The sequence below is a fragment of the Lissotriton vulgaris genome, unplaced genomic scaffold, assembly GCF_964263255.1.
Source record: "Lissotriton vulgaris unplaced genomic scaffold, aLisVul1.2 SCAFFOLD_1952, whole genome shotgun sequence".
Classification (NCBI taxonomy): Eukaryota; Metazoa; Chordata; class Amphibia; order Caudata; family Salamandridae; genus Lissotriton; species Lissotriton vulgaris.
In genome coordinates this window covers 114871-141499 of record NW_028246160.1, presented here as the reverse complement: position 1 = coordinate 141499, position 26629 = coordinate 114871, and the positions used below count along the sequence as shown (strand labels likewise).

General features: G+C 45.6%; 1 protein-coding gene across 3 annotated transcripts in view; it reads left to right on the top strand.

Moving 5' to 3' along the window:
* The first annotated feature begins 1584 nt into the window (after positions 1 to 1584).
* The window catches only part of LOC147666127 (catechol O-methyltransferase-like), a 42218-nt gene continuing 17173 nt past the window's right edge, over positions 1585 to 26629 (top strand). For 2 of the 3 annotated variants that reach the window (XR_015304876.1, XM_086949282.1), the window contains exons 1-5: positions 1585 to 1675; positions 15112 to 15217; positions 20487 to 20740; positions 24345 to 24538; positions 24786 to 24917. Coding sequence is in view for 2 of the 3 variants with exons in the window: in XM_086949282.1 (XP_086805408.1) it covers positions 20605 to 20740; positions 24345 to 24538; positions 24786 to 24917 (462 nt within the window). In the remaining variant the exon portion in view is untranslated. Of the gene's footprint in view, positions 1676 to 8825; positions 9022 to 15111; positions 15218 to 20486; positions 20741 to 24344; positions 24539 to 24785; positions 24918 to 26629 lie in introns of all 3 variants that reach the window. The other variant, XM_086949283.1, reaches the window with a different exon arrangement.

Genomic DNA, 26629 nt, shown 5'->3' with positions numbered 1-26629 from the left:
CTGCATGCCTCTAGAAGCTTCTCCCCACCTCAAAGGCACAACGGTGTATAAAAGAAGGACCTCAAACACCAGCTCTTCAGAACACTTCTGGACCTGTAGATTCTATATCAGAAAAAAAGGGCTGCTGTGCTGCTACAAGGACTGCCACTCTGCCCGACTCATGCACTAAGAAAACTGCTGCCTTGTTGTGCTAACCTGCTGCTCCTTTGCCTAGGGAAGAAGGCCAGGACCAGCAATGCCATCTTGAACCCAGGACCCCAGATTGACTTCAAGGGCTAGTCTGCTGCCCTCCACATCTGACCACTAGGGACATAAAAGGCTGCCCAACCAGCTCCTGGGTCCAGCCGCAGCATGTTCCTGACCCCAAGTGATGCCTCTCAGGTCCTGGACCCTTGGCGTGGCTTTCAGGCCCATAAATCAAGAGGTTGTGATCTTTGCAACCGTTAACAGGTTCGTTCTCACAGGACTGTGCCACTCGCACTGAAATCCAGCGCGAACCAATGCCAGCTTGTCTCTTCACACACCATCATCGACAGACTATGTCAACTGTGAATCCTTCTGTCAATGCTATGTCTTCTAAAGCGCTCTAATACCCTCGGGTCTAGCCAGCGCTATATAAAACTCTCAAATAAATAAATAAATGCATATTGTTTGTACATCCGTCCCAGGTGCTTTGGGGCGGAAACGGAAGCACGGCTATGACCTCCGTCTTCTGTCTCCATATGCAGGTCAGCAACTTGGGAATTGACAGAAAAGGAGGAAAGACATGCCAGAGCTTCCTTCTGTTAACACACCCCCACCCTTCCAAGTGTGTGGGTGAATGGATAAGTGAATGCATTGATGGAAGCATACAGGCATTTCCAGTTATAAGCATTGACCCATTGGCTTTGCCATCACTCTTTATTTTTTGCTGTTTTCCCTTTCTTCGCGTTCTTTTCCTCTTCATTATTTTCCGTTCCACCTGTTGAGCTCCAGCCACTTTCTTTTTCTGCTCCTTTTTTCATATTTCAGTTCTTTTCATACAGTTACTTTTGAACCCCTTTCTTTTCCTCCGCTGCTCGCTCTTTCTCTTCTTCGTAACACAACATTTCTAGGCTTCTTTGCTTGTCATGGGTCGCCTGGAAAGCGCCGAGCTGAGTGGAATGGTACCCACGAACTGCAGCGCCTCGAGGCTACGCTAGTGGCAGAAATGAGCTACACAGTTGCTCATATGGCAAAACAACGAAAGAACGTCACATTTCCAGAAACTAATCAACACAGGAAAGCAACTCAGCATTTTAAAATACAAACAACCAAGCCAGCATAAAAGAGGGAAATGAAACACGGACAAGTTAAAATTAGCCTGCAGTGTGGCACTTTAAAGCGCGCATGTTTGTCAATTTGTGGAGAACTTCCTTAATAACTAAGAGGCTGGCAAGGGCGCGCGAGGACCCTGCATCCGTGTCCACAGGACTCCATGCATTCACATCACCTGTAGGTCCCACAAAGGATCGGATCCCGCCCAATCACGACCCTGCTTCCATCCGTTCTTTTGCCTGTTCTCTTTTATTTCAAATGCAGCTCTTTATTGGACTTTGGCGCTGCGCTTGCACAAGAGCTGTCACGTGACGTAGAATAAGTTTTAGAAGCGGCTGTCACCTCGCAGACGAGAGGCCTCCTGCTCCTGCTGCAGCTGGTGAGCCCCAGACTTCAAACATAAATCATTTGCCTGAAGACCCCGTATCCTGGGGCTTTTAGAACCCCCACTCTAGCCCTGTGGTCCAGGCAGCGCTTAATTTAAGGATGCCCCCCCCCCCCACCCTGCATTGATGCCTGAGTGAGGAGAAAGCAGAGAGTGAGAGACAGAAATAGAAGGAGAAAGAAAGAAATAGAGAGAGACAGAAAGAAATAGAGAGAGAGAAAGAAACTGGGTGAGCGTTTGAATTGAACAGAGAGAGGGAAAGAGAGCATGTTCCCTGATTTCGGCAAACGTCTCCTGCCCTATTAAAAGTACAGCCGCCCTGAGACAGGCTCTGCTACAAGCAATGCAGGGTGTGCCCATTCGGTGCGTGGCACGCCCGTCTACAACTCCACGCTCTGCCCTGACCTCATTTAGTTTCACGCTAAGGAGTGTAGGCGTTGTTCTATTTTAAAAAAATGCAGACTTTGCAGCCATCCCGAGAAATACATGTAATAACCCGTGTATTACATAGTGTCCCCGCTGTGAAGTACTGGAACGTGCCCATTAAAAGTATAGCGCCTTCCTCAGATGCGCCCCCCTTGGGAGGTGCTTGGTACTGGAGTCTGTCAGAAGAGGGAGGCTGGAAGATAGTATTTCAGCGCCACTTAAGCGCTCGACATTCATGCTGCAAAATGTATTTCTATATTTTGAAACCTTCCCTGTTTCTGAATGCTGCTGAGGCAGATAACCTGGCTCTACCGCTAGATGGCGCCACGTACCGGGCCTCCCGGGATTTCTCTCTTTATATTTGGAAACAGAAGCTCGTGCTGGGTGTGGCCGGGATATTTTGTGATCTGGTTCCTGCTAAAACTTCTAAAATGTCTGCTGGCACTGCCCAGCTGACACATGCCCTCACAGGGTACTGCCACTCCACAGTAAAAGTGAATTTATTCTTCTGAAACATGCCCTGCATTTCATTAAACATGTATCAGTCCTATTAACAAAGGCTGGTCTTGCCCCATTAAACCTATTAGAGCCCTGTCCAGCAGGTTTGTAGCGCGCACTGTCGCCCGGGAGGGTGTCTTGCAGCTGAGGTGTGAGGCTAGGCGCACCTAGGGCACGGTGGGACTACTCGAAAAGCCAGGCCTTCAGCTTATTGTGGAATTCAAGAAGTGAGTAGTAGGTGGTTATGTGTAGTGGTAGATAGTTCTACACCTTAGGAGTGATGTCGGAGAAGACGTGCCTGCCTGGTTTTCCGTATGCGTGGGGTGTGTCACAAGTAAGAGTCCGGACGAGTGGAGGTGTCTGGAAGGCTTGTGAAAGCAGAGGCGATTGTTGAGGTGTGCTCAAGGCCACTGTAATTATGCAAGTGACTGCTGTGGCGATTTTCCACATAATTATAGCTGTGCCGCATTTGCCACATAATCCATTGTCTGCCACATAATCTGCAGATTTGAAAAAAAAAAGTTTTGTTTCTAGCGCAAAGGGTTCAAAAGTTACTGAAAATGCAGAGACACGTGTTCCTGTGCAGTAAAAAGGCCCGTAGCAAAGGTGGTCCTTTTTGTTACCTGTTGCTATATTTGGGTATTAAAATAGTACTAATGCAGCTCAATCAATTCTCGGAAAGTGTTACCAAGTTTAAAATTGATAAAGTAATACCATTTAGAAATGTGCTGCATTATTACTTTTTCTTACCTAATAATTTCTCAACCCTGCTGCATAATTTGGGCTTTGCCTGCTGCATAATTTGGGCTTTGCCTGCTGCATAATTTAATCTTTGCCTGCTGCATGATTTGGGCTTCTCCTGCTGCATAATGTCGGTGGCCCTGGGTGTGCTTGGCCATGTTTTTAGTGCATTGAAAGCGGTGCTCCTTCAGGTGTGATGTGATGCGATGTGGCGTGGGAGGTTAAAAGTGCTTCTGGCTACTGTGTTCTGAATGGTCTGCAGCCTTCTGGTGAATTTTTTGTTTATTCCGGCATACAGGCTGTTCCCGTAGTCCAGTTTGCTTGTGACAAAGGTGCGTGTGATGGTTTTCTGGGTGCTAATTGGCAGCCGCTTGAAAATCTTCCTCTGCATCTTTAGGGTGAAGATGCATGAAGCGGCAGTCATGTCGAGTTTGCTGTCACTGATGATCCCAAGGTTCTCGGCATGGGTGTTGGGAATGGTTGGTGGTCCTCGCTCTGTTGGCCACCATGTGCAGCCTCACAGTGACGTGCTCTTCCTGAAGATGTGATTTTGGTCTTGTTGGTTTTCCGTAGATGAGGCCCAGGCATCCGACGTGTACGATGCCAGGTTGACCGATTGGGTCCTTCGAGTCAGGAAGGAATCAATCCATTGGGGTGCGTGTACGTCGATTCCGATGTTTTGCAGGTGTTGGATGAGAACGGAGTGGAAGACAGAGTGAAATGCTTCAGAGATGTCCAGAGGGATGAGGGCCGCTGTGTCTCCCCTGCCCAGTCATGCAGATGTCATCCGTGGCAGCGATTGTAGCATCCTGCTACAATAAACACAGACACTTATTGCTGTCTAAACTCGAGCTTTATTTAACACGTCTAGCTCATACCCTGTCCCTAGACTAATTAACTCTTTCCTGTGTCCACTCCTCCTCTTCCTCTGGCCCCCTAGCTCCGCCCACTCCCAACTACTGGTGTGCTAACTTCACAACATCTCCCCCTTTTGTGACAAAACAAACAAAACATACTGACTTCTCAGTCCATCTCCTGGATCAGTCTCTTGGGTGGACGTACGTCACGATGAGGTCGTGGCGACCTGGCTCTCGGACTGTTAGTACTCAGTGTCTCAATGATCGGAGCAATGCTCTCACGATCACTTGAATGCAGTTCTTCCGATCTGGGATTGTCCATTTCACTCATCATGGTTCTTGAGGTATCTTGTGGCAGTTTCTTAAAGTGCGAGATGTTTCCTGTGACTCGCCATTGCTCGGACTCCGCTGTCACCATGGTTCCTTTCCTTCTTGTGACCACCAATGGTTCGTCCTTGAATGGACAGTCGGTCTTTTTCTGTGTCTCCTGCTTAACGATAACATGGTCCCCTTCTTGTAATGATAATGACCTCGCTCTTCTCCGGTGGTCTGCGTAGGCCTTCATTTTTCCTTTGTTGCGTTCATCCGTTGCTCTTATTTCATGTGGGTCTTTTGCAGATGATGATGCTTTCAGGGCTCCATCCCACGTTGGAATGCGATTCCTCATGGGACGTCCCAGCATAAGGGTCGCGGGGCACTGGCCAGTCGTTGCGTGAGGAGTTGTGCGATAAGCTCGAAGGACTTCATTGAGTGCTGCTTGCAGGTCCCTCCCTTCCGCGGTAGCATGTTGGAAGGTCTTTTTGAGCGTGGCCATGAATCTCTCAATTGTCCCATTTGCCTGTGGCCAGAGGGGTGTAATCCTGCGGTGATGAAAGTCTAGGTGTTTCGCAAAGGCTGCAAAGTCATTTCCATTGAAAGGGGGCCTATTGTCTGATTTAACTGTCTTGGGAACCCCCCACGTTGCAAAGACTTCATCAAGTACTTTAAGAGTACTGGACGTGTTCGTGGACGGCACAAAGCATGCAATGGGGTATCTGGAATACTCATCGATGATGGCCAGTACATATTTGCCCGATGACAGGGGTCCATAAAAATCTATGGCGATCTCTTGCCACACACCACTGGGTAGGGTGGTCATGTGTAATGGTGCCGGAGGATCGCTCTTGCTCGTGAGTTGACAGAGATGACAATCCTTCAAGGTGGCTTCCACCAGTTGATCGAGGAATGGAAACCACACTCGTTCCCTTAGTGCTCGTTTGGTTGACACAATTCCCCGATGCCCTTCATGTGCAAGAGCAACCACTCCTTGTCTCAGTTGTGTGGGGATTACAATCCTCTGGTCTCGCAACAGTATGCCATCAGTGGTGACCGACAGCTCGCCACTCATGTGCCGGAAGGCCTGCATTTCACGTTGGATCGAGGAGTCGGCATTATCGTCCTGAGGATCGTGTCTCCATCGATTGTTGCGGACTCTGTGAAGGACTTTCTGCAGGATGACGTCCTGTGCTGTACTTTCTCGAATGGTCTCCATAGGGATAGCTGGAGGTAGAGCTTGGTCTGTTACGAAATGAATGTATTCTTCTGCGATGGATGACTTGGAAGCTGACGATGGAAGTGGGTGCCGGGACATGTAGTCCGCTGGATTTTCAGACTTCCCTGGTTTGTGGATTATGGTGAAAGTATATTCCTGTAACCGTAGGCCCCACCTTTCAATCCTCGGGGGCATCTTGGATCTTGGGTTTCCATAAATGGTGATGAGAGCTTGATGGTCTGTAATTAAAGTGAAATGTTTGCCATAAATGAAAACATGAAAATGTTCACATGACCACACTACGGCTAGGCTCTCCTTTTCGGGCTGGGAGTAGGCCCGTTCCGGGTCAGTCAGACTACGACTCGCGTAGGCAATGATGCGGCGTTGATCTGAATCATTCTCATACTGTGCCAGGATCGCTCCAAGCCCCACGGGGCTGGCATCCACAGTTATTTCAGTCTTTCGCTTCGGGTTGAAGTATGACAAGTGATCCGCCGATTCCACCGCTTTCTTGATTTCCTTGAATGACTGCTCACACTGGGGAGTCCATTCAAATGGCTGACCCTGTTTGGTCAGCATGCGGAGGGGATGGCTGATCGTTGCGTAGTCCCTAATATAACGAGCACAATAGCTGGTCATTCCAAGGAACGACCTGAGTTCGCTGACATCTTGGGGACTCTTGGTGTTATTTAAGGTCACAATTTTGTCAGGGTCAGGCTTCATGCCGGCTCCAGAAAAGATATGACCAAAGAACTTCAGCGTGGCCTGGTGAAACTCGCATTTTTCTTTGTTCAGAGTCAGGTTTGCCGCCAACAGGGCATGGCAGACACGATTGAGTGCGATGTCGTGTTCGCGGACGTCAGAACCATAGACAAGGATGTCATCGCTATAGTTGAGCGTGTTGGGAATGTTTTGAATGACTTGCCGAATTGTTTCTTGAAATATTTCGGCCGCTGAGGAAACTCCGAAGCTCAGTCTTTTATATCTAAACAACCCCAGGTGGGTTGCAAAGGTGGTGATATATCTGGACCCCACTTCTAGTTCCAATTGATGGTAACCTTTATTCAAATCCAACTTGGAAAACACAGTGGCCCCATTAAGCGCTGCGATCATGTCGCTCAAATGTGGCCCCGGGTGTCGTTCTCTTTCTATTGCAGTGTTGGGCAGGCGCATGTCCACACAGAGTCTGACTTTGTTGGCCGTGCCCTTCTTTGGGACGATAACGACTGGTGATACCCATGGGGTCGGGCCATCAGTGCGTTCGATGATGTCCGCAGCTAACAAATCCTGGAGTTCTTCCTCAACAGCAGTCTGTAGATGAAATGGTACCCGTCGAGGGTGTTGGGCGATGGGCCTGACTTGTTCATTGATATGCAATCGCACCTGACAGTCTTTCAATTTGCCCAATCCCTGAAACAATCCGGGAAACTGGCGAGTCACATCTTGGTTGTCGCTGACCTTGAAAAGAATTTCTACCAGGTGGAGCCGTTCAGCGGTTGGTACGCTCAAAAGACAGTCTGCTTCGGGGCCCTTGATAACATGGATGACCGCTGATATAGTTGTGTTGTCGTGTGTAAGGGTCGTTGAGAACTTCCCCAGGCAGGGAAGTGGCTTCTTGGCCATCCACGTGAAAACCCTCATGGGTGCGAATGTCAGAGGAGGTCGTGGACTCATCCTTTCGTATTCGGTGACTGGAATGTAGTTCAAGGATGCACCAGAGTCCAGCACAAACTTTGTGTCGTGATTTCCAACTTTGATATCCAGCCGAGGGTATCTCTTAAGCTGGTCCGGATCTGCTGCCAAGTTCAGATATTCAATGGTGTATGCCGAGTCTCGGGACGACGGTCTGGATTCTCTGGAAGGTGACCTCCGCTCCCACCTGGACCGACGTGACTCTCTGCTAGAATGTGACGATCCAGAGGACTGTTCCGTCTGATCTTGGACAGCTCGCGCGTGGTGTCTTCGAGTGTCGGACCGAGACATTCTTGGGGCTCTGCTTCGTGTGTCAGACCGTGTTGTCCCTGTGGTACCACTTTGTTTCTCTTTATTGTAGTCCCCACACATTACTTCGAAGTGGTTAGTTCAACCACACTTCCGACATCTCTGGCCCATGGCCGGGCAGCTGTCCACATGAGGGTAATCATACCCACATCGGTAACATTTTCTCACTCTTTCCAATATTTTCTCCTTCTTCCATGGTTCTCGTCGTTGATATCTTGATTGCTCTTGCCGGGAAGACGTGTGCGACCTCCATTGTTTGTCTCTTGAGCTTCTTCGACTGTCACTTTTGGCGTGCACACGTCGCACCTGTTCATGACTCCCTTTGTGTTCCGTTTCAATGATGGCTGCGTACTTCTCCGCCTGAACATAAACTCGTGTCATTTCCTCTATTTCATCCAGTCCATGTGCTTTTCTCAGCAGGCGCCTCCTGAGTTGATCCGAATAACATCCGTCAATTATTTGAGATTTGATGGCGTCATCTGTAGAGAAATTATCAAATTCACAGTACTTGGCTAGTCTCCGTAGACGCATCATGAAGGCACTCATGGGCTCATCCTTCCCTTGCCGAGCGGAGTGGAATGTGTGGCGCTCCCAATCTACATTTCGCTTGTGAAGAAACTTTTTATTCAAAACCTCACGAGCTTTAACATAAGTATCCACGTCGGTAGCAGGAAGGTCTTTGAGTATTTTAACTATCTCTCGCCCCGCCAGATTGCGCAGAGCAATCAACTTCTTTTTGTCTTCTACGATGTCCGAACCTTCAGTGTAATCTTCAAACTCTTCCAGCCACTCTTGCCATTTGGGACCCATGCTCCCTCCAGTTGTCACCTTGATAGGTGCGGGTGCCCGCAGGAGCGACCCACTTGGTGGAGGCTGAGCGTTCTCTTCGTCGGACATTTTGCAGCAATCTCACTTGGCTTCGCCAATGCTTGTTTATTTGCCAGCGCTTGTTTTCCTTCAGTCGCCAATGCTTGTTTACTTGACCAATGCTTGTTTACTTTCAATCGCCAATGCTTGTTTTATTTGCCAATGCTTGTTTCTTTCAGTCGCCAATGCTTGTTTGCTTGACCAATGCTTGTTTCTTTCCCAGTGCCTGACTTCAAAATGGCCGCTCTATGACAATCAAGGGGTCTGTCCTGACGAGCGCCTGACTCTAAGGTGGCCGCCGTCACTGCAATCACACAAGGCTTTCTCTCTCTGGATTCAGTCACTCCAGACTCACCGGCCAGCAGCTTCAGGGCAGCGCGCTCCAGGAATCACTCTTCTTTGGCCACCACAGCAACCAGGTGAGGTTGGGGTGGGCTCCCGCCTTGCTCGGCACTTTCCCGCTTTTCTCGGCCGATCGCGTGCCAAAGCCCACGCATCAAGCGTGAGGTCGGCACTTTCACCGGCGCAGGCTCCGGTTTTGGCGCGCTTGATCGCGCTGGACGGCAGTTTCTCGGGGCAGCGCCCCTTCCACCAGGACGCCTCCTTACTTGCTGTGGAGGCACTGGACAGGGTCGGAGTGGGCTCCCGACTCCTGTTTCACAACGGCTGGGTGACACACCCCCGGCGGGACTCGCGCTCGGGCGGTTCTTCGACCGAGCGTTTCAGCGCTCCCAGGTCAGGACTTCTTTGGGGTTTCCTAGCGTCTCTGGGGCCGTGGTCGCTTGCTCTTGACCTTCCTCGTCCGGCCTCAGCTTCTTCCAGCAGCGGAGCTCGTCTCTCGACGCTGCAAGGGACAGGGTGTCTCTAGGTGATCTCGTGGGCCGTAATTATTGATATCCCACCCTCGTCGCCAGTTGTAGCATCCTGCTACAATAAACACAGACACTTATTGCTGTCTAAACTCGAGCTTTATTTAACACGTCTAGCTCATACCCTGTCCCTAGACTAATTAACTCTTTCCTGTGTCCACTCCTCCTCTTCCTCTGGCCCCCTAGCTCCGCCCACTCCCAACTACTGGTGTGCTAACTTCACAACAGCGATGAGGGCAGTTTTTGGGCTCTGCTTGGTTCTGAAATCAGACTGAGTGGTGCCGAGAAGTTGGCGGTCGATGAGCTATTCGGTGAGACATCTACTGATGATTTTCTCTTAGCCCGTGGCTGTGAATGGTGGTGAGGAGATTGGTCTGTAGTGGACAAGCGTCGAAGGTCCACAGAGGGTTTCTTCAGCAGTGGAATGGCAGTTGCGTGTTTCCAATCATCTGAGAAGGTCGCAGAAGTGGTGGAGTCATTCAGAATGGGTGTGAGTGTGGCGCTGATGGGTTGCAGTCCTGTGGAGTAGAGGTGGTGGTGGTGGCAGGGGTCCGATGGGACAGCTGAGTTCATGGAGTTTGTGGTGATGGCGGTTTCTTCTGGGATGATGAGGGGCCACGTGGTTAGCATTGGTTCTCTGCATACAATCAGAAGGCATTTGGCGAGGTCAGTCAAGTCCGATTGTGGGTTGAATGTTCTGTACATGGCGGTGATTTTTTGTTGCTGAAGAATTAGGCAGAATTAGGCAATGAGGGTTAAACGAGTTGGAGGTAAGGTGGAATCCTTCATAATGGTGAATATTTATTTGCTTCTGTTGGTGTATGCATCAATTCGGTGCGTTTGGTGTTGCGGAAAATTTGGTGTCAGCGTCTCAGGGTGGATTTGTACGTGCTCCTGTCTGTATTCTCCTGGCTCATTGTCTATTTGCGTCCAGTGGTTTCCATTAGCGTTTCATCAGCTTGTATTACTAATTGGCCTGGGGTCTGGATGGTGTTGTATTGATGTGTTCGAGGGAGGCCTGCTCAGAGGTGCATACACAACCTGTAAGTATGTATGATATTTAACCCCAACAGGGGAGCAAAGAAGTAGTGTGCAATAATTTGAAGTGGGAAAGTGATACAACATTGCTTCTACCAAGTGGGGATTAACACATTAACACTTAAATTATAAAGTCACAACATATTCCACGTATTTGCCCTTTTAGGCACTCAAAGACTAGACCACATCTTAAAAACGTAAACATACGTTCTATCAAGGCTAAATCAATTCTGCTAAACAGTGTTGGCACTGAGTATTGAAGGGCCAGTAACCCTGCTGCGATGTGCTGGTACCATCTCATTAATAGTAAAGTGGCGAATCTACGAAGTGCTATTAAGATATTATACATTAATGCATCACTGCATGGAAGAACTGCCCATTAAAGGTTTAATGGCCCTGCTGAGAAGTGCTGGTACTGTGGTCTTAAAAGTAGGACATCACTGCTGAGAAGTGCTGGTACAATCCGATAACTAGTGTTGTAGGAATGTTACGAGGTGTTAGTCAGAGCTTTTACATTGAAAGTAATGGAGCACTTGTAGGGATTGCCCATTAAATGTGTAATTAACCTTCTGAGAAGTGCTGTAATGGATCTGCTGAGAAGTGCTGGTACTGTGACTTTAAACATGTTACAGCTCTGCTGAGAAGTGCTGGTACCATCCCATAAATAGTGGAGTAGCAATATTATGACATGCTGGCAGGATCTTTTAATTACATTAAAAGTAATGACACACACCTAGAAGTGCTGGTAGACACTCAGCTAGAAGTGCTGGTAGACACTCAGCTAGAAGTGCTGGTAGACACGCAGATAAAAGTGCTGGTAGACTCGCAGCTAGAAGTGTTGGTAGATATGCTGATAAAAGTGCTGGTAGGCATGCAGCAAAGAAAATGCTGGTAGAGACAGGGCAAGAAGTGCTGGTAGAGACAGAGCAAGAAGTGCTGGTAGGCAAACAGCTAGGTTGACAGCTATAAGTGTTGGTATTGGGGCATTAAATGTAGCACAGCTCTCCTGAGAAATGCGTACACCACCTCCTTAACAGTGTAATGACAATGCTTTTAAGTGCTAACTGGGTCTTTTTCATTAAATATAATGCACCACTGCTAAGACACTGACCATTATGGCAGAAACAGTGTGAAGGATTTTGCCATTGCTAGGAAAGTAAGGAAAAATGCAGATACAATCAAGATGTATATCCTAGATTGTTTAATTTTCTTTCTCTTGTGACCGTTTTCCTAATTTATGGCCAGGGCCCCAGGAATTATGGGCCAGATGTAGGTGGCCCAAACACCGGTAGGTAACGGTGAAATTTGGTAAATTTCTCTGTTACCGAGCGGTATTTAGGCATTCGTGATGTAGGGAAGGATTCGGTAAAAAGGAATCGGTAAATACCGATTCCTTAATACCGATTACTTATTGGCCTTGCATTTAAGGAATCGGTAATACAGATTCCTTAAATGAAATGTAGAAAACATATAAAAGAGTGCTTTTGGGCCTTAAGGAATCGGTAATTACCACCAACTTCAAATTGGTGGTAATTACCGAATTCCTTTAAAAAAGCACTTTCTTGCTTTTTTTAAGTGCCATGTGGCACACCTCCATGCCATTAGGGCATGCATGTGTGCCCCATGTGCACACATCCACATTTCAGGGTGCAACAGGGTGTCCTTTGGACCCCCTAGCACCCTTGACATACCTCACGGTATTACCGAATCGGTAATACCGAATGTCTTCACATTCATTCCTATGGGCTTCCAAGCCCATAGGAATGAATGGGTAGGTATTCGCTTTTACCGAATCTCAATTACCGATTCGGTAATAACAAAAAATAAGGATTCAGTATTTTTTACCGAATTCGTACCTACATCTGAAATACCGATTTCTAAATACCGAATCAGTAGAATTCGGTATTTAGAATTCGGTATTTCACTATTACCTACATTGGGCCGATTGTACTGTAGAAAACCAAATTATGTGCCAGGATTGAGGCGTAATGCAGCACATTTTGTGATAGTATTACTTCATTTTTTTCATGTTAAAACTAAATTGTAATCTTTTTTTTTCATGTATTCTCTGCTTTTATGGTTTTAACCGATAATAAAGCTTTTTTGACTGACTGACTGACATTTTAAAACTATCTTGGTAAAGGTTACACATCCTTAGTACCAGTTTAACACCGAAATTCAGCAATAAGCAATTGAAAGGTGACCAGTCAATCTTTGCAACGGGTCTTCCACCGTGCAGCAACATGTCTCGCTGCATTTTTTGTAAAAATGTGATGTTTGGCTTGAAAGATTTTTTTGGGGGTGTTAAAATCTGCAAATTGTGCAGCAGATGATGGATTATGTGACGCGGGGCAAATCCATAATTATGCAGAATATGCCACAGACATAGAATCGCATCATTCCAGTGGCCCTGCCTAGGAACCTATATTCGGCAACATAAAAACCCTGACAATGACAACGTTTTCACTCTTTTTAAGCGAAACGACTAGTCAAGTTTCATTAATACAACACAGATATAGATATGAAGGAGCGGTGCAAGTGCCCATCATACGAAGGAAAGCAATGGGAACAACTCCATGGAAGCACTGGTAACATGTGCTGGGGCTGCCGAGAGTAGCTCACCGAAGGGGGGGCTCACTGATATAATTAGAAGAAACTTAAAGAACAGACACCCCACTTTCGGGCACCAGTGACTGTGCATTTATTCTCTCCCAACAAATTCTCTCATTTTGTCACATGAATAGACCGAAATGGATTACAGACAGGGCTGCTAGATTATTGCGATTCTGCAGTCAAATATTTACTTGTAATTTATAGATTTGTTACATTTGACACATAACCCATCACATGCTGCATAATTTCCACATTTTTATAAAAGGGCATCATAAACCGATCGAAAGTTACTAAAAACACAGTGATGTTTTTCTGTACCGTGGAAGGTCCTTCACAAAAGTTTAGTTGGCACATTCCAACTGCTTCTTGCTGTAGTTCCATTTTAAACTGGTGCTAATGAGGTGAAGCCTTTTTCCAGACTGTGTTATTATGTCTAAAAAAAGACAAAATAATAAATACTACCCCAAATTATGATGCACAATGTAGTCAACCCTGCTACACAATTTGCACTCCCCCCCCCCCCCCCTGTTGCATAATTCCAGTGGTCCTGATCATAGTACTTCTGTTACTCCTTGGGTCCCAAGACTGTTAAGATAATATGCTGGGCTAATGCACCTGCTGCAGAGGTGTTCCTATACTCTGTGACTTCACAAGTTCAAATCTTGCTACTTAGCCTTCCATTTGTGAATAGAAGAGTGAGACAGTGTAAGTGATCTGGATTTTCTGCATGATCATCCCAAATTATTATACTTTTTTTCTAGATCCTCTTTTTTGGGTTTTTGCACTCTGTAGCCTTTATCCTGCTAAAGTGACTGTGCCCCCTTTAAACATTGTTGAATTGGCTTATTCCTAATTGACACATTCAACATGAATAGAAGTGCCTTGTATATAGTGTAGAAAATGCACCCAGGGCCTGGAACTTAAATGCCACTTGTGGACTGCAGCAGCAAATGTGCGATCCACAGACTGTGCAGTGTCAAAGCTACAGGCCAACCTTTTAAAATATATATATTTTTACAGACCAAGCCCTCCCTTCTAAATAGTAAAAAGTCACCCCTATGTAGGCCTTGTAGCCCGCAGGGTAGGGTGCATGGTATTTAAAAATGAGACATGCCAAAGATTAATATCGTCATGTCCTAAAATGACAAGATCCCAAAAGCTATTTTTATTTTGGCAGGCCTATACAGAAAGCCTGAGAACAAATTAAAATATTAACACTGCTGTCTCAGGGTTGGGACCAGCAAGGAAAATAATTCTGCCACTATTTTTAATAGCTATGTTAAATCTAATTCAATTGTGAATATGGGTCTTTAATAAGTATTAAGGAAAAGTAACTTTTAGAAAGTGACATTTACCCTGCCTGAAGACGTGGAGGCTAATTTACCTTAGCTCTCTAGGAGCTGCCCAGCTGGAACTCAGCCTTTATTGAGGTGTGAAATTCCTCCTCATTGGGCAGTGATGACTCCTCTGAGCTCAGATGGACATTCAGGTTGAGGGCTGCTGCCCCGCTGTTGGCACAACAGTGTCAAATCCTGCTCGAAAGGACTGTTTGCGGTACAAGTATCAAGGGAGAAAACTGGACCAGATCACAATTCTTTTGTATCCTTTGTCTGATTTCTGGAAGATCCTACTTATCTTACCAGACTTTTTGTTGTGTGTCCAGAGCCTGCTATAAAGTGTAATTTAGTATTAGATGTGGTACAGTAGGTATGATGTTCAGCTCACACTCGTACAAGACCATCCAACATACCCAGACCCAACTCTCAGACCCCTGGGAGGCTGGACAATCTTACATATCTTCATGGCCCACCCATGCTTCTTTGTGGTCCTCCTAGATCCCAAATCCTGGAGCCGGGCCTGACCCCAGGCTTGTCACGGATCACCTTTAGACCTCCCATTATTATACATCCTGTTGACAAACCGATTGTTCAGAACTGTTTCAAAATTTCCGTTTGTTTCAGTAAAAAGCCAACTTTTCTCTTCCTACAGAAAATAAATGCATAGGTACTAAGTCATCGCCACTTGTGCCCCACCGCTGCGCCAGCTATCAATGATCAGCCAACTCCAACAAGGACACGGAAGACCCAGAGTGCAGGTGAGTTATTTATTTTTTCGCACACCACGCCAGGATAACGTTTCGCCCTACACAGAGGGCTTGGTCACATGGCGCAACGAAAAAAGTTGCGTGAATTTAAAGTGCTGGTGCAGCGTCAGCGTCTTCACTGATTGGTTGTTACATTAAATAGACAAATTGAAAACACATTTGTAAACACCGTTTCAAAAGCATGTGCAAAAAACGGAGCAAGGTATGGCAATAAAGTGCAAGTGCTTTCACTATTACTGTATAAATACACATTCTATAACCGGCACATTCAACACAGAAGCTTAAAAAGTAAAGCGGACAGCTATATAACATTTCTGTACACGTGGCGATTGACCACTATGTTCTTATTCGACATGATTCATATATTTACAATTTGTACTTAAGAGCATTAACTTCTGTAAATGCTGTTTGGCTCCCAAGTAGTCACTGCATAAATGCAACAGCCAATTTATGTCCAGCATAAAGGTCCGTAAAACTTCTGATTAAAATATATACATTAATTCATATATATACATCTATATACAACTAATATTTTACATACATTATCAATAATTACCATGAAAGTTTAAACTGGTAATATAGTGCCGGATAGACATGTAGGGCCTAGAATTAAACATACCCTATTCAGAAATCGCTTATACCTTGCTAAAGGTGTTACATCAATATTTGCCTGAGACGTTGACGTACTAGCACCATAATAAACAAGTGAAGGTTAAAAAGCAATGCTGTTCATATATTGCTAAATACATTGATCTATGATACAGTTAACTTAACTACAGAATATTGTCAAAAGCAATTTTAAGGCATACACTGCGGAACATAGACATGTTAGAAACAGTAAGCAGCACAAATCATAAAGATATTGATGAGGGTACTGGGAATAACTGGAGCTATAGACATGTGTAAAAGTCCTCCGTGGAATTAAGCCCATTGGGGCTTTTACTGTCCATCTCCAAGATGTACCTGGTCTCGAGAGCCCTCAAGATCCCTTCTCTATTCCCGCCCCTTCTGAGTGGGCCTATGGCGTCAATAGCATAGTATTTCAGGAGCCCACTATTGTTGTTATGGAACTCCTTGAAATGCCTGGCCACAGGATATGTGGCGTCACTGGTGTTGATAGCCCGGATGTGCTGGAGCACCCTCTTGTGAACCTGCAGTTTGGTGCTCCCAATGTATTGCAGGCCACACGGGCACTCCAGCACATACACCACATATTCTGATTTGCAAGTCAGCTGCTTGGTGATTTTTCGTGGCACTACAGAAAAAGCTGTTAGAAACTCGGTCTTATTGAGTCCCTGTGCGCAGGCCTTGCAGCTAGAGCATTTTCTAAATCTGCGGCTTGCAGCTAACCAGTTTTTTGGAGGAATCACTTCAGGGCTGGATTTAACCAAAGCATTTTGCATTGCAAATGCTTTCCTGTAAGTGATTGCTGGCTTGTTAGGCATATGGTCTCCTATAACTGGATCCAGTTTAATCAAATTCCAGTTCTGATTAACAATTTTCCTGAGTGCCCCTTGCTGACGATTGTATGCCCAAATAAGTCTGACTTGCTGCTCACTGTTAGTTGCACTGGGTTTCTGATGTTTTCTATGGGTCAGTGCTTCTGTGCGGGATAGGGCATTGGCTTTTCTAATAGCTGAATCAATGAGATGTTCCTTGTAGCCCCTAGCTAGAAACCTTTGCTTGCTCGCTGTTTGTGCCTCCCTGCAGTGGGATTCTGTACTGCACACACGCCTAATTCTAAGCATCTCCCCATAGGGGATGCTACGAATTAGATGCGGGGGTGGTGGCTTTCTGCATGTAATATAGTATTACCCGCAGTGGGCTTTCTAAACAGCTTGGTCTCTAGCTTGCCCTGGCTGACCTCTAGTGTCACATCTAGAAAATGTGCTACATCCTGACTGACATGTGATGTGAATGAAAGATTGTATGAATTTCGATTCAAAGTATCAATGAAACTGGTAACTTGTTCCAAAGTTCCTCGCCAAATCATAAGGATGTCATCGATGTATCTATACCATCGAATGATATGGCGAGTGCAAATGTCTTGATGAATGCCATTGAGGACCTGTCTCTCCCAATACCCCATGTGAAGACAGGCGTAACTGGGAGAGAAACAGGCCCCCATGGCAACCCCTCTTGTTTGTTGGTAATAGCGGTTAAGGAACATGAAGTAGTTGTGATGTAAACAAAAATTCATCATAGCAAGCAACATTTTGTTATGTTCTAACAGCTCTATTGGTCGCTTGCCAAGAAAGAATTATGTGGCCCTAAGTCCATCTTTATGCACTATGCTGGTATATAAAGAAGCCACATCTAGGGTTACCAGCCAATAGTCATCCTGCCACTCCAAATCCATCAACTTCCTCATTAGATCGCTGTAAGCCTTTATCCTGCTAAAGTGACTGTGCCCCCTTTAAACATTGTTGAATTGGCTTATTCCTAATTGACACATTCAACATGAATAGAAGTGCCTGGTATATAGTGTAGAAAATGCACCCAGGGCCTGGAACTTAAATGCCACTTGTGGACTGCAGCAGCAAATGTGCGATCCACAGACTGTGCAGTGTCAAAGCTACAGGCCAACCTTTTAAAATATATATATTTTTACAGACCAAGCCCTCCCTTCTAAATAGTAAAAAGTCACCCCTATGTAGGCCTTGTAGCCCGCAGGGTAGGGTGCATGGTATTTAAAAATGAGACATGCCAAAGATTAATGTCGTCATGTCCTAAAATGACAAGATCCCAAAAGCTATTTTTATTTTGGCAGGCCTATACAGAAAGCCTGAGAACAAATTAAAATATTAACACTGCTGTCTCAGGGTTGGGACCAGCAAGGAAAATAATTCTGCCACTATTTTTAATAGCTATGTTAAATCTAATTCAATTGTGAATATGGGTCTTTAATAAGTATTAAGGAAAAGTAACTTTTAGAAAGTGACATTTACCCTGCCTGAAGACGTGGAGGCTAATTTACCTTAGCTCTCTAGGAGCTGCCCAGCTGGAACTCAGCCTTTATTGAGGTGTGAAATTCCTCCTCATTGGGCAGTGATGACTCCTCTGAGCTCAGATGGACATTCAGGTTGAGGGCTGCTGCCCCGCTGTTGGCACAACAGTGTCAAATCCTGCTCGAAAGGACTGTTTGCGGTACAAGTATCAAGGGAGAAAACTGGACCAGATCACAATTCTTTTGTATCCTTTGTCTGATTTCTGGAAGATCCTACTTATCTTACCAGGCTTTTTGTTGTGTGTCCAGAGCCTGCTATAAAGTGTAATTTAGTATTAGATGTGGTACAGTAGGTATGATGTTCAGCTCACACTCGTACAAGACCATCCAACATACCCAGACCCAACTCTCAGACCCCTGGGAGGCTGGACAATCTTACATATCTTCATGGCCCACCCATGCTTCTTTGTGGTCCTCCTAGATCCCAAATCCTGGAGCCGGGCCTGACCCCAGGCTTGTCACGGATCACCTTTAGACCTCCCATTATTATACATCCTGTTGACAAACCGATTGTTCAGAACTGTTTCAAAATTTCCGTTTGTTTCAGTAAAAAGCCAACTTTTCTCTTCCTACAGAAAATAAATGCATAGGTACTAAGTCATATACCCCCCCCCCCCTCCAGCAGAAATTGTAGGAGTGTTTCTAGTTTGAGAAAAGCACAGGCTATAAATTAAGTGCTTCCGATAGGACATTATCTGTATGATTGTATTTATCCCTCTTCAACGTACATATGAATACATATTCTCTATCATGCTCTACTGTATTAAAGTACAGCGTTTTGCCCCTTTTATGGTGAAACCAGAGACTATGGCACTGTGAACCTCTTATACATTTTTTACAGTTTGTTTGATTTGTAGGTAATGCACCATGGTTTAAACGGCACTGTTTGCACCCTGGCCCATTTTGTTCACAAATGAATCTTGATTTAATGTTCACAATGTGGGCGTGTCTTGTCACGGTGTGCAAGCAGCAGACTGCCTGTGCACGAGAGGTCCTTTCAGGCTCAGCCTGGTGGGCTAGCCCTATTCTCCCAGGTAGACACTCACTGGCCTGGATTTGCCTACACAACCAGGTTCACACTCTTAGATAACCAACCTGCATTTTCCTGCCTTGTTTTCCTCAATTATTGTGTGGTGAACGAATTTGTAATAAGATGTTTACATTGACACTCACAACTTTTGTTGTTATTTTGATAACACCACGGTTTTAAGTCTGACTAATGTTATTAAAAAGTTTTTTTTAATGGGAAACAAGTGTGTGTTGGGGGTCGTGGCACATATAAAATTCGAAATATAACCTCTAAATGCTACTGTTAGGGCTCGTTGGCACACCTTCAGCAAATTCTGGTTCTTCAACCACTAACGCTTTGCATGCTGGGACTTGTAATTCTATTTCTAGAATGTGATTCAATCCAAAGCTACAAGCCCCACCAATTAAAGTGCTTATTGTAATCAGGTTTACGCTGGAGAGCTGGTTCCTGCCTGTTCTTCTGGCCGCGTGAGGACAAGGAGTGGGCCTGACTTTTCTTTCCCCTCCTTCTCTGCTTGGTTTTTCCTCATTACTCCCGTCTTCCAGTTCGTGTCACCCTGTATTGAAGTCTGAACTTTTTTTTAATCCGCCATTTGTAAGTGTCAGCATTTAGAAAACAGCTGTACCATTAAAAAGCAACCATTGCCACGTATACATTACTCTTATAAGACATCATAAAAAAACATCAAAGATGTTTAGGTAAACCTGGGTTCAATCAAGGCTGACTTGGCTCTGTACTGTCTCATAGGGCAAGAAGAACAAACCTCATGCAAGGCTGTTTCTGGTTGCACTGCACCAGGCATCAGAGATGTATCCTCAAAGTGACAGGCCTACTTTTGGGTGTTTTAAAGAGGAACTGGCGGTCTATAGATCACAGGTGCACACTGTAGTGTGCCACCCGGCCTCTACCATACATTGTTGCAACTTGCACCCTGAGGGCCGGGCTGGGTTCGAAAACTATAAATAAACGGGCTAGCGGTTGCTTGTGGCCACTCCCACAATATAACCAGTGTATGTGTCGTATCATTGTGAGTTGCCTGTGTCTACGGGCTAGCATTGTGTTCGTGCGGCATAGAACACGACACGTCCCTGTATGTCTTTGCTGCTGTCAGTTCTAGAGAGGAGACAAGTCTCAGCAAGCTGTGAAAACAAGTATATATGTTGGCTCTGTCTACCTGCAGGACGTATATTAAAGCTTTTGTTTGTCATCTTTTGTGTTCATAGTACTGTTGCCACACTCGTCTTGTGTTCAGTTCTGCCGAGCTTCAGACCCCGACATCGGTTCGGCTTCACTCTAGAGCCCTAGAACCCGCTGCCCCATAAGAGGTGAAGCTCATTCATCATGGCCGACAGCAAGGAGCAGCGAATTCTCGACTACGTGCTGAAGAACGCGGTCCGCGGAGACCCTCAGAGTGTGCTGGACACCATCGACAAGTTCAGCGAGAATGAGTGGGCCATGCACGTGGGGAACGTGAAAGGTAATGAGGCCAAGGAGGGGTGCTGGAGCAAGGGGGTGCATCGCTCAAGGAGGTGAAGCCAGTTGGCCATGGGTCCAATCTAGGTCCTGCTCAGAGCTGGGTGGTAATGGAAGATCCTCTGATTTCTTGAGTAAATCCGATGACGGGAAGAAAAAGTATACACTAAGGGTAGAGGAAATTCCACCAATGGAGCTTCTCTTGATTTGTCACTTTCTGAAGATTTCGCACTATTCCCCCCAATTCCTAATTAGTCCCTGAACATTTAAAATTTTTTGTATTGCTACCATTCACTGAGCTGCATCTACTTCAGCCGCCATCACTAGTAGGTGCCTATTGATACTTAAGACATGACAGAAGCTTCTACAAGAGTATTTAAGTGGAACACCACTAAAATATTTTTGCCAATGATCCACCATATCGATCACCCTCCACAAGATTGTTTCAAGATTTTCCAATTGAAGTCATGTGTAAGAAACAGGTCAAGATTAGAAACACTCGTGTTTTCTCGTCTATATTTAAGATGGGACGTTAGTGACGTAGTGGACCATTGGTAGGGGCATTTTGTTCCCCTGCATTTGCTACTAGTGATTGAAGTGGATCAGTCCACTAGGACTCTTCAAGGTCACAGCCCTGCCTTCGAAGGTGGCTCCTTCTGATGGAAAAATAAAGAAATTTGAAAAGAAGCCCCTCTCCTCTATGAGCCTCAAAATATAGAAAATATATTTTCGATCAGTCCTTGCAATAAGTAGCTTTCTTAAAAAACAAATACATTTTGATTTAGAAACAAGGCATGTCTGTCCCTCAATGGCTTGAAAGCGAATAGTCAACCAAAAAAGTAAATATGTGTCTGAGGGGTTTGTAAATATGTCTTGGGAGCTTCAGGCTTTGTTAGTTGTGAAGAGTGTTTGGCTCCAGATCAGGGTGTGCACTCCTCATCTCTTCGTCCAAGGTCATGACCCTTTGAATTGTAACACAAAAGGATGGTTGCTGAGGAATCTGCCCGACTTTGAAATGACTCTCAGAATATGTGACTGAAGGTGGGAATGCGCCATCTTAACTTTATAAAACTTGCCGGTTGGGGTGATCGCCAGCAAAAAGGAATAAGCCAGGTCTCTTCACCAAAACTTTCTTCGCCAACAATCGTCAAGATTGAGGACCCCAGCCTGTCCCTTTGTCTGATATCGGGTTGGGATCTGAGACCTTTTGTTATCTCATTCACCGAAGGGATCTTCTAAGTTCTTGGACAGTGTCTTGGGTCAGCTTCCCAGTTCTCAGAACAATCTGAAAGAGTTTTGTAGGACCTCACCTCAGGTGTATTGCAGCTCCGATGCAGACTTTATGTCGCAAAGGCACAGAACCCTGATGGGTCCCCAGCGAAGGATGGAGACCATATAACACAATATGAGACTTTGCAGTTCTCAAAGGAAGACCCTAAAACTAGAGGCCAAATGCGATTGGGGGAGGGTTTTGAGAGTACTTCTACAGTATGTATGAATTATTTCACGTTTCATCAATTGAACTTTTATCTAAATTTTCGCATCCGGGCGATGTTATGGTGGCGAACCTCGGAAAGATATACAAAAGCCTCTAACCACAGCATGTGCTTTACAAAGAGAAACCACATTTTGTCTCCCTACATCTGAACAGAATAATTCTTTATCAGAACTTCCTGCCTCTTGGAGTAATAAGGTAGTATCTGTTGATTCGGGCCCTTTACAATCTCATCTACATTCGTTTTGAAATGAGTCTTCAATTGATATCTCTGGATAGGACCAGTTCCACAGTGAGGCACTTTTGTTCCATGGTATAGTGCTTTGATTCAACAGCCTCTCGCCTTCATCTGGATGCAGTATATTTATTGCCTTTTAATTAAATCACCACACTAGCCCCTCTTCCCAAAACACAAAAACCCAAAGGACTGAACTTCTCGTCCTAAGTCCAGAATTTCAATCCTCTATTTTATTTGGTCATCCATCTTCAAAAGCCTCATCTGCCAAGTGCTTTAGGGAAGGATCCTTGTGTCAGTGAAAAGTGGTCATTGTTGGTAACAGGTTAGGTAGCCTGATTGCTGAGTGACGTTATGACACTGTCGAGAATTACGTCATCATGGTATGGTGGCCTTGTGCCTGATTAGGATTTTCCACAGATATGCAAAGGAGAGGGGCGTGAACGTGTTCATATTTGGGTGTTGAGCGTTTGCATGGGTGTATGTTGGTAGTCATGAGTCTTCAATGTAGTTTCTCATGTTGATGTTGTTGTCCTTGAAGCACTACATTTTTCAGATGATTGAAGTACGGTTGGGTCGCCGAGGGGGCTGCCGCACCCAACAATTGCCTCTGCTGGATGCTTCTGAGATGACTTCTATTTATTACATTGCTTTGGTTTTCTTTCTGAGTTTCCAGCCAGGCGAGAGTAGATCTCTCAACTGTGTAAATTGGGATTGTAGCATTTCTGTTCTCATGCCTGCTGATTGAACTGCGGTTGTGTTGCAGTTCTTCGGTGTACCATGGTGCAGGTGACTTTGCTTTTTAATTTGAGCTCCAAAGTTTTATTTTGTTGATGTTTTTATTATTTTTCATATAATAACTCAACATAAGAGTATCGCAGGCAATTTGTTCTTTTTTTTATTGTGCGTTTGGATCCTTTGGTCTTTTACCCTTTTCATGCATTCAGACTTTTCCTTAGCTTTAATTCCCTTCCTCTTCCTCTCGCCTCACATTTCTTCCCCTGCCAATCCCATGTGTTTCCTTCAAACATTCCATATTTTGTGGGATTTCCTTGGGCATCCCCCGCTTCATATACAACGTTTTCTGCTTCCATGCACACATCCATTTGGGGAGGGGTTGTTAATGCTCTGTGGGATTCAGTCTGGTACTGGGTGCAAGACCTGGGGTATTGATGTTGGTTGAGTTTAGGGTGGTAGGAGCAATGAGATGTGATTGTGTTTCATAATGTTACCAGGGAAGCTTTTCAAGGAGTGGGAATCTTGTTGCGTTGGTTGTGGTTAGAGGTGGCATGCGATGCTGGGACTTGAACTGTGATTGACGTGTTCAACCAATCAATCAATCAGGGGGTTTATAGAGCGCGCTACTCACCCGTGAGGGTCTCAAGGCGCTGGGGGTGGGGGGGGGGGGGGGGGGGCGGCTAAGAAAACATCTTTCGCCAGGGCGGTGAGCATCCTTGCACTGGTGCAGACAAACACTTTGCAGAACATGAAGAGGTCGCCCAACCACTGGTAACTCCAAAATAAATCTCCCTCCCCCCACACACACATATTAAGTGCGGTTTTAAGATTTTCTCTGTGGCACTGTGGGTCAAAGACCCCAAATTGATCAGACCCCCATGTTCCCCACCACAGGGAATCTCTCTGACGTAAGCGAAGGGGAGTTATAATCATTCTTGTATCAATAACAGAACTCGGGCCTGTTGTATCAAAGGTTTGTACCCACTCTGAGTCTATGAGGAAGTGTAGTGAGCACTATTTAAATGCAATTACAGTGCATGTGCTTTACTAGAAGCCTGCCAGGCTGGTAACAGACTCTATGAGCCAGAGCCGCTGGACAGCGGTGGGCACAAGGCCTTATTTGCCACCATTGTCTTTCAGGTCCCATTGTGGAGAGGGTTGTGTCGGAGGTGGACCCCTCCACCTGCCTGGAGCTGGGCACCTACTGCGGGTATTCAGCCATCAGGATATCGCGGATCCTCAAGCCGGGCGCCCGGTTTCTAACCATTGAGAGCTCCCCGGCCAACGCCGCCATTGCCCAACAGATGATCGACTTCGCTGGCATGCAGGACAAGGTATGTGCACTGCTACAAACCATGACCAAGACGACATGAAATGTGACTGACACGACTCCAGCCCTACTGGTCATTCAGAGGCAGCAGCCTGCCAGGAGCCCTCTCCCGCTTCTTGTAGGCCATCTCTCTGAATGATGTGGAGGGCAGGCAGCTGCCAGTGTGGGGAGTGGTAGATGGGTCAAGTGGCAAAAAGGGGGTAACTTGGACATACTGTACCTGATTGATGACTGATTCTTCACTTTCACAGGTTAAGATTCTCCAAGGTTCGTCGCAGGAGATCATCCCTCGTCTGAAGGTGGACCATCAGGTGGACATTCTGGATTTCGTGTTTATCGATCACTGGAGTGAGTGCTATGCCCCGGACACCAAGCTGCTGGAGGTGAGTTGGATTCTCTATTTACAAATCTACTTCACTGTGCACTGCGACACTTCGGTTTCCTGTGATACCTGGACCTGCGCGTTCGTCCATGAAGCGATGCCCGCTTGAGTTGTAGTATTTATAGAACAGAGGCAAAAAAGACACCTTGGTATTTATGATTGAAAAAGCTGGTCTATCAAAATATTGGGTTTTTGGCAAGGACTGATATCTTGAATTAATCAAAAAATGAAATTTGCCTGCAATGCCTCTGGAATTGCCATCTGAGGAGGAATTGTCAAATCTTAGCAAATGTAAACCTATATCTTCATCTGTTGGCCAAGGACCAAGATTGGTATTCATTGCACGTGTCGATCTTCTAGGCCGATCCATTTTCCAAGTCGTCCAATCTTTATCGTCAAAGGGTTGGGTTCCATCTCCATTAAGACGAACCATAGCCCATTTACTTATGTATACATTTTTCAATGTATATATTTTTATAATCACATGATACAGGTGAGACCGCTTCAGTGGTCTTTACCCAACATAATTGGATTTAGAGAACCCTGTACAGTTACACCCTTTTCCATGGTCCTCAGAGTAGCAACAATCCTTCTGTGTCTTTTTTTGGTTTTGTTATTGTCTAAATCCAATGGCTGTCATTAGCATTCCTCATCCTCTCTGGCTGGGGTTCAACCTGGATATGTCGACAAGTCTTCCATTCTGAAAATCTAGGATGACCCGGCTAGGCGCGAGGAAAGGTCCGCACGCACTGGTTACTGTGCCAGGTCTGTCTGCAGTCTTTGCAATGGAAGTGCATGGGATGCTGCCAGCTAGACAGATCGATGGTGACAAGGACAGAAAACATAAACGGAGACTGGTAATAAATAGGAAAGATCTGGGATTGTAGGCAGGAGCGTGGACCTGCAGGCGGTGTGGTCCCTAGTGGGCCATCACTGTCGCCCCCCCTTTGTTTTTATTTTATTACAAGTAGTCGTCTGGATGACAGTCGTATGGCGATGATGCATGGCTTTACATGTCAGCTGGATATGTAAGAGCTGAGGCAGGTAACTAGGCCGACTGCCTCTTCTATACGATTATGGTGAAAGACAGCAGGCTGCACTTAATCATATCAAAAACAGAGATAACTTTCATGGTAGGCGGGCGTGCAGCAAAGCAGGAGGACTGACACAGTGATATACAGCCTTATCTTCTGTTCTAAACTCTGAGAAGGCACCTGGTCACTCTAAGTGCTATTACAACCATTGAGTGCCCTTAACGGCGCCAATGATGTCATATGTGATGTAATTTGTAAGGTCAAGAGCAATGCATTAAGGGGGTCGTTGTGGCTGTGTAGATCTCCATAACTGGAGAGTTGAAGTGCTTTCTTACCACTAGTCCATGTGGCCAGTTTTCTCTGCCGCCGGAGTCCCCGGGCGTAAACACAAGACTGTACTTGGGAAAGACTATTTATTTGGGGTAACATTGATGCAGTCAGTAGTGCTGAAAACAGTGAAAAGCTAAGAAATCCATCTGAAAAAACTTCGTTAAAGTGCAGTTATGGTTACAAACTAAAACTGAAAAACCTCTGAAGTTAGCAAGTTATGGTTAGGAGCACAGTCCATAACTCAACGCAACAGTCATGCAAAACTTAACACACACCAACTGCAGTGCTTTTGACCTCACAATATTTATGCCAACAAAGAACACCACCTAAAAGCAAAATGTTACTAAAC